We start from the raw sequence: 8175 nt of genomic DNA on the forward strand, positions 1-8175 counted from the left end.
ATAAATTCAGCTCACCAAATTTCAGTCTACCAAATGTATTATTTTTTTCTTTATTGTTGGCTATACCCACATCATCAACTGATCTATTGGGCACGCCCGGAATATATAGAACTTGAATAGACTAAGTACATCACAACTTGGAGTCGTGGTCAACGCGCTCAATGACAATGGCAGAAGCACCACCGCCACCGTTACACACACCGGCAACACCGATCTTGCCGCCCTCTTGGTTCAACACAGAAAGCAAGGTGACGATGATTCTGGCACCAGAACAGCCCAATGGGTGACCCAAGGCAACAGCACCACCGTAAACGTTCATCTTGTTGTGAGGAAGGTTGCAAATCTTAGCGTTGGCCAAACCAACAACGGAGAAGGCCTCGTTGACCTCGTAGAAGTCAACCTCGTCCTGGCTGACGGAGGCGTGCTTCAAGGCCTTTGGCACAGCCAAAGATGGAGCCACAGTGAAGTCAATAGGCGTTCTGGCGGCCTCGCCCCAGCCTCTGATCTTGGCCAATGGGGTCAAGCCCAACTCCTTCAACTTGGCCTCGGAGACCAACACCAAAGCGGCACCACCGTCGTTCAACTTGGAGGCGTTAGGGGCGGTCACGGTACCGTTCTCCTTCTGGAACACGGTTCTGGCGGACTTCAAACGGTCCTCGTTGAGGTTGGCAGGCTCCTCGTCCTCAGACACAACCTTGTCTGGCTTACCTCTGAAGCCCTTGATGGTGACTGGGGCGATCTCACTCTTGAACTTGCCGTTGGTAGTGGCAGCCTGGGCACGGTGGTAGGAGGCCAAGGCAAACGCGTCCTGGTCGTCTCTGGTGATGTCGTAGTCCTTGGCACACTTCTCGGCAGCCACACCCATCAACTTCTGGTCGTACACGTCCAACAAACCGTCCTTCTGGACACCGTCCACCATCGCAGTGTCACCGTAACGGGCACCGCCACGGGCCAGTGGAACGTAGTATGGCGTGTTCGACATGGACTCGGCGCCACCAGCAACCACAATGTCGGCGGTTCCGGTCAAGATGGTCTGTGCACCCAAGATGACAGCCTTCATGCCCGAGGCACAAACCTTGTTGATGGTCGACGCCACCACGGACTCAGAAAGACCAGCTTTCAAGGCAACCTGACGGGCGGGAGCCTGGCCAACGTTGGCCTGCAAGACACCACCAAAGATGATCTCTTCAACCTGGTCTGGCTTAATCTGGGGCACTTTTTCCAAAGCAGCCTTGACGGCGTGGGCACCCAAGTCTGGGTAGGTGAGCGAGCTCAACTGGCCCTGGAACGAGCCGATCGGCGTTCTGGAGGAAGCGACAATGTACACTGACATGATGTAAAAGAAAGTGGTTGGTGGTTGATGGTTTTTCGCGAGACGCTTTATACCGCGCTATACGAGGTGGTTCCGAGGTTGAGGGGAGGTGGGGAAGCCGGGTATTATACGTAGATTTGGGTGGCAATTGTGAAATAAAATGATAGGGAAGTAGGGAATTGGATATGGTTGATCATATTTCCGGGCCCAAGTGTTCGGTATTGGTGGATCTCTTATTGGACATGGAGAAGTGGGTATGCAGTATGGTCCAACGGCCCACAACGGGAGGTGTCTAGTTTACGGGTAATTTACGATATCAATGTAATTTGGGATGGTAGTAAATGAATGAATTGGTGATGATTGTTTGTCTGTAACGATTTATGGTTTTGGGTATGGTGGTTGTTTCATACGTGGGAGGCTTGTGCAGCTCGAGGTGAAATTTGTCATGTCGGTGAAAAATTGAAGATAACGGGGGAAAGTGTATTTGAGGAGATACGTTGATTGTTTTTTTAAGGTTTTAGACAACATTTGCTGAAATTTTTCTCGTGGAGGGCCTACATGAAAAGCTAAGGCTTGATCCCACATTCCAATTGTACAAGAAGCTAGGATGCTTAGGGGGATAAGGTATTCGTAAAAGCTTATTTGGCTGGATCCCATAAAGCTTTCTATTAGTTGTGCTAGACAAAGTACATGTCCACTTATACCATTTTGAGTTTGAGGTCATCGTATCACTATGGTCTGATGGTGCAATGGGCATCAAACATGATTCGAAGCACCAATCGAAGTGATTGCTGATTTCTATGGATTGTCTCACTAAACGCATGGGTTTATCCATTCTGAATCTAATCGAACATTGTGCTTTGCTGCTATGGCTCATTGGCTGCAAATGCTTCATAAGCTTGTAAGCATTCAAACCCATGAATAGACCGGTCAATTGTTTCAGAAAACTGTTCATTTTCGATTTGATGGTCAAAAACTAGACATTTTTTCTCTCAGAGTTGTCCAACTTTTGCATTCTTGATATGGTTCAGCCGTGTCCCACTTTGCTAGACCTTTACTATGCGAAAGCACCTACACCATCTACAACACCACCAACAGCAACGACTGAATCACCGAACTCCATTCTACCTTCAACTTACAAATAATAACACAAACATTTTCCCAGAATTTCTATCACCCATCTCCGTCAAAGGCCAAATTTCATTCACGTGACTGCCGGCTTATCACTTGCTTCCTCGTTCCAACTACACCTTCTTCACTTCTTCTCCATGTTGCCTATAAGACGCCTTGCAGCGTTCCCGAAACCACATACGCGTCTCTCGTACGCGTGGATCCACAACTCTGCCCCGCGTATGCTTTTCAACAAACAGCCTACCCCACAAACTCCGGCTCCAGAAAACAAGAAGCAAATCGATCATAAGGCCTTTGATAAACACCCTATTTTGAGCAAAGTTCCCAGATTTTTGAGACCTTGGACAACACAATTCATACACGCTCCAGTCTCTCATGTGACTGCTTTTCTTGTGCTTCATGAACTCACTGCCATAGTGCCCTTGGTGGGTATATGGTACATGCTTCATTCGTACCATGACTTGCTTATGGTGTCCTCATTAGACTTGCCTTCTTGGGCCATCGAAAAGGGAACTAAAATTATAGATCTGGCTATGGAGTCATTTGATTGGGGAACTACTCGTTGAATGAAAAGGTTCAAATCATCATGGAAGGTGCTTACGCTTATGTTATAGTGAAGGCGCTTTTCCCAGTCAGACTAGCTTTCAGTCTATTGGGAATGCCATGGTTTGCAAAATGGTTTGTTTTGCCAATCACCAGATTGTTTTCTAGAAAACGCAAAACTCCTACTCCACCAGTGGAGGCACCAAAGGCACCAACTCAGCACAAGGTGAAGAAGATAGAGAAACCAAGACTATAATCTACAACGGCCAAAGGCGTTCAACTTTTTTAGCATTCATCATGACAACATAAGCAAAATTAGACATTAGATGTCAGTATGTGTAGCGAGCAGCGCAACGTTTACTCTAATGTGACCTCCATCTCTGCGGGGCTCATTGGCACAAACGAGTCCAAGCTGTTTCCCCTCGTGATCTTCAATCTATCCAATGCATGCTTGGGAACCAACACCAGATTCAAGGAAGGCTCCACGGACATCTCACGGTCATCAAAATCAAACAACTCCGGCAAGTCGCGCACATCAGGCTGATTAGAATACAATTGGTAGTTGGCGTTATTCTGATGTGGGTGGTGCGAGGAGTTGCTGTAGATTTGTTGGCTGAACAATTTCCTGTAATTAGGCAACTTTGTGTTGTCATCCCTCAACTCGTCAAAGTAAGGGTCGGCCAAGGCCTCAATGCACGAGATTCTATCGACAGGAGAGTACTCCAAAATCTTCATTATGAACTGAACACAGTCGTTGGGGTTCTTCCTGAAGATCTTCGACAAAGGCACAGGCTTGATCAGTGGGAATTTGTACTCGGTATAATTTGGGTTCATATTCTTGATCTGTTCTCTTGTGGGCGTGCCCAAAATCTTAATGATTTCAACCAATTGGTCAACACCAGACTCACCAGGGAATAAGGGCTGGCCAAAGATTAATTCGGCCATGACACATCCTGCAGACCAGACGTCGATCTTGGTAGTGTAGTTGGTTGCGCCAAAAATTAACTCTGGAGCTCTGTAGTACCTAGAACAAATGTATGACACGTTGGGTTCCAGAGGGTTGAGGATTTTGGCCGAGCCAAAATCACACAATTTGAGCACACCAGTCTCTGGATCAATCAACAAGTTTTGGGGTTTGATGTCTCTGTGACAAATGCCCTGGGAGTGTATGTAGTTCAAGGCCCTGAACATTTGGTAAGTGTATAACTTCACTTCCAAAGAGGGCATGCTAAGTCTTTTGGAAACATAGTAATGCGATGCTTTGTATAATGTCTCGGGGACAAATTCCAAGATCAAGTTCAAGAACAACTCGTTTTTGTCATTGTTGGTGTAGAAGTAGTACCTCAAGTCAACGACATTACGGTGATGCACCAACTTCATGATTTGAAGCTCTCTGTTTTTGAATCGCTTATCCTGCAAGACCTGCTTGATGGCAGCAATCTCATTGGACGGTAAGAGCTGAGTCTGAAACACCACACCAAAGGACCCGTGGCCTACCATCTGGGACTTGGTGTACTGAATTGACTCGAGCTTCCCCGTCAGACCGTTGTTAACATTCTCAGTTATGACTTCTATTTTGGACATGTTAGTATGTGTGACACTTTGTCGAGAGGGACGGGAGAAACGAGATCACTTTGGACTGGGGAACTGGGAGCAAATGGAGGCGGAGCCGTGGTAATTGAATGAGTGAAGTGCTCTTTGGTCGAAAAGGACACGTTTCAAGCAGTGAGATCACAGGTGGTAGAGAGCCTATGTTGGCCTATCGTGAAGAACAGAGCGGAGACGTCAATCGTGAGTGGATATGGGTATTTGACCCCAGGATGCGTGCCGACCACTAAACTTCGGAAATAACACTGATGCGGGTCCAAACGAGGTTCAATTCGTGCTGGACTTGACTTTTCTCTTCTATGGATCCGTAAATCACAAAGGGTAAACCCCAGAAAAAACAAGGCCTTGAATACTCGCGGGTGTTGCGACCAGGTTTAGGTCACGCAGCAAATTTGGGCGCGCACGACTTTCTGCCACGATCGACTTCACCATCGATAGACTTCTCCCAGGGTGGGGTTGCCGCGGTGCACGACATCCTGCGGGGCTGACGTAGTCTCGCCGCAGGGATAACAAGGGGAGAACTGGGCCAGATAGCAAATCACGTGTCGCAAACTGCCACGTGTGCCTTTCTCTGAAGCTTTTTTCCACAATTAGGCCCTAACGTCTCCGACATTGAATCCTAGCGGAAACACCCGATCAGCTCAGCGGAACAAGCTGCTGCAGCAGCACCCTTTCCTGCACTGGACCGTCGCTCTTTAGCCAGCTTTGCAATGCGCCCTTATTCATCTTTCCTGCATGGAAATCGTGATGATGCCGGTCTGCAAAACCCCGCAAAGGAAACACTCGAATATTGATCACGAGAAGCGGCACCGTCGGCAAGTGGATCTTAGGCGAGAAGTTGTCATTATCGTCAACTTCAATGAGGCTTCACCAACAAGTCTCATGGCACCAATACGCGACCGAGACCACTTATGCTGCCCTGCATATGTGTGGGGAAGAGATGCTTCTCCACAAGTTACGAAGGATTTTGCAACGCAAGCCATTGGTGGTTTCAGGCTCGCTATTTGATCAGCCAAATTTCGCCAATTCTACGTGCTCGTAAAAATGCTGCACCCTGTGCGGCATCCTGCCCGAGCCTGAAAGCGAGTATGCCCTATAGTGGCCAACCTGGCCGACCCACCGCGTTTGGTAATTCTGCTTCCCCACCTTGCAATTTCTTCGATTTCGGTTCCTTGATTTGGTTATGATTGTTGGTCCCTGTGGTTTCCCTTTGTGCTTCAACTGCGAATGACATAACTCTACGTCTCTGTTCTGTGATCTCAATGTGGAGTGGGCTGGGGAATTCTTAGGTATGTGGAATTTGTAATTGTGGGAAGTTCTCTGGCATTGGATTGTCTCGATCTGGGATTGCGGATGGATCTGGTTTCTCTGGAAATGATGGATCTGGATTCTCTGGAAATGATGGATCTGGATTCTGGAAGGATCTCTATCTCTCTCTCTTATCTCTCAAGTATACGTACCAATTTGTTCGCTCATCCTGCGAGCTGATTCGGAATTCTTCATCAACCCGGTCTTTGCGCCCCGGTTGAATGTCATTAGCAGCCGTGTCTGGTCATACGACTGGGTCCGCTGGAGGTCTGTGCTGTCTTGAGCGACGGTGTGCCTGTGGGGCATGATCATGTCACGAAGCTTCAGCGAGAATGTCAGCTTGCGAGGCTTCTCCAACGTCTGCACCGAGTTCTGGCGGGGTTTCACGCCGCTGTGGACCGAATTCTCTCTCGCCTTGGACGCTATGGAGTTGACTCTGGATTTGGGCTCGTGTTCAGAAACCAACGTGCTCTGGTCGCCAAAGGGGTTGTTGAAGCGGAACCCGTCCGTGTTGGCGTTCCCGTTGGCGTGGGCAGTGCCGTTAGCATTGCCGTTGGAAGGCTCCACCTTGGCTGGAGCACCCATGGGACCCAGATTCTGCGTGCTTCCGGAGTTCCCCGTCGCCACCGAGTCTTGCCTGCCTCTGGGCTGGTTCTGAATGATGGGTAGCGTTGTGTCCACGACGGTGGAGCCGTTCTTCTTCAAGTCTCTGCGCTCCTTCTGCTCTTTCCGGAGCTCTTTCCGCTCCTTACGGTCCTCCTTGCGGTCGTCCCGGCGCTCCTCACGGCGGGCCCGCCTCTCCTCCCTGCGTGCCTTGCGGTCCTTCTTCTCCATCTTCTCCTTGACGGTCATTTCGCCTGTCTCCACGTCAATCTCGGTAACGAACGTCTTTTTCGTGCCCGGGTTCTTGAACCCTTGAGGTGCTTGTTGGCCTTCAGATACACGGGCTTGTCGCCAATCATCTCCTTGATCTCGGGCGTCAGGTAGTCATAGTTGTTGAGGAACTTGGGGTAGTACTTGAAACAGCCAAACTTGCGCTCCAACTCGTCGTAGTCCAAGCACTTGATGAAGTCCTCGTCCGTGGGCGAGTCCAGCGCGGTGTTGCTGGAAACGTGGAGTTTTCCTATGCCTTTAAGAAGGGTAGTCATTTGGCACGGTTACAGAGGTTGGAGGCGGGGCAGGGCCTTTTATAGTCGGTTACGCTTTCTGGCAGGCAGGCAGGTGGGGAAGCCTCAGGCCTGACGGATGAGTACACCAGAAAAAATACGAGACAAAGTATAACCCGGTGTGGCCTGTTGCGTGGTTTTCATAAATTTTGAAAACAATACTTTTTTAAAAAATTCTAAAAGTTGTTGAATTTATTTACTTCTTCTAGAGAGACTGCTGTTGTTTTGCTCTGCGGCTTTGCGTTTCGCAGGTCCAGCAGCAACGGCTATATATTTTGGAATGCGCTGCCTGGATCTAGGTAGAGGTTGTGAGATGCTGATAGTGGGGGTATGTTTTCGAGATTTTCCACTTTTTGAAAAACTTTTTTTAAACTACTTCCTCTTCTTCATCCTCACCCTGCCATCACAGCCTTTCCATTGTTCAGCTGGTCGCAATTCTCGGCTTGTTTGTACCGTTGTCTCATTATCGAGAGGGTCTGAGGGGAACGAAGCAGCCGAGCCGTCTTCTTCTCTTATGTAGATGAACAATCATTTTGGAGCAGATTCTTCAGAACAGATTTCTCCAAAATAGTCTTCTTCGGCTTCTTTTAACAAATATCGCCAGCTCAGTGGAAAATGAAAACGGCCCGACCACCCGAATGCCGTTCGGTCCATTGTTCTCAACGGCTGACCAAAAATACAAGTATACATGAAAACGGAGCAAAAAGGCTTTTTGTGCTTTAGCGAGACGTCGTGGTTGCTTTTGCCTCAGGTCCTGGTGCCGTTGAAAACCGGCTTGTTCTAGAAAACGGCAGAAAGCCAAAAAGGCTTAGTTTCCAACAATGCTCTACAGACATAGGCTAGAGTTTGACGAATGAAAGTTCCTAGATGAGCTTTTGCCTGGAGATGGTCCAGGGTGAGTTTTGCGGCGGCGGTTCAAGAAAATATTCGTATTCTGGGCCGCCGCAGCGCCGCAACGTCGATGCTTTGATCTTTTTATTTTACATCCTCGTTTGAGCTTGAAAGTTTGAAAATCACCTTTGGCTTCGTTAATCCAAGGGTGGGTGCGGGTGAGGTAATGGCGCTTAGATCGGCTTACGTAGCGTGGATCCGGTTATCCGCCGGAGA

The 8175-nt window shown here is 48.6% G+C and overlaps 4 protein-coding genes across 4 annotated transcripts; 1 reads left to right on the forward strand and 3 right to left on the reverse strand. All coding sequences in view use genetic code 12, as the record gives it.

Annotated features, from left to right (window-relative positions):
* Positions 1 to 130: 130 nt before the first annotated feature.
* On the reverse strand, positions 131 to 1333 carry ERG10 (acetyl-CoA C-acetyltransferase; the record flags this gene model as incomplete). Its single annotated transcript, XM_025480512.1, has 1 exon — positions 131 to 1333. The coding sequence occupies one exon, from the start codon at positions 1331 to 1333 to the stop codon at positions 131 to 133; it is 1203 nt and encodes a 400-aa protein (XP_025334812.1).
* Positions 1334 to 2580: 1247 nt separating this feature from the next.
* On the forward strand, positions 2581 to 3009 carry CXQ87_001991 (uncharacterized protein; the record flags this gene model as incomplete). Its single annotated transcript, XM_025480513.1, has 1 exon — positions 2581 to 3009. One exon carries the CDS (start codon positions 2581 to 2583, stop codon positions 3007 to 3009), a length of 429 nt encoding a protein of 142 aa, XP_025334813.1.
* A 334-nt stretch (positions 3010 to 3343) lies between these two features.
* RIM11 (serine/threonine protein kinase) lies at positions 3344 to 4570 on the reverse strand (the record flags this gene model as incomplete). Its single annotated transcript, XM_025480514.1, has 1 exon — positions 3344 to 4570. The coding sequence occupies one exon, from the start codon at positions 4568 to 4570 to the stop codon at positions 3344 to 3346; it is 1227 nt and encodes a 408-aa protein (XP_025334814.1).
* A 1470-nt stretch (positions 4571 to 6040) lies between these two features.
* On the reverse strand, positions 6041 to 7050 carry CXQ87_001993 (uncharacterized protein; the record flags this gene model as incomplete). Its single annotated transcript, XM_025480515.1, has 2 exons — positions 6041 to 6808; positions 6847 to 7050. 2 exons carry the CDS (start codon positions 7048 to 7050, stop codon positions 6041 to 6043), a joined length of 972 nt encoding a protein of 323 aa, XP_025334815.1.
* Positions 7051 to 8175: the final 1125 nt, after the last annotated feature.

Source organism: Candidozyma duobushaemuli (assembly GCF_002926085.2).
Source record: "Candidozyma duobushaemuli strain B09383 chromosome Unknown B_B09383, whole genome shotgun sequence".
In the NCBI taxonomy this organism is placed as follows: Eukaryota; Fungi; Ascomycota; class Pichiomycetes; order Serinales; family Metschnikowiaceae; genus Candidozyma; species Candidozyma duobushaemuli.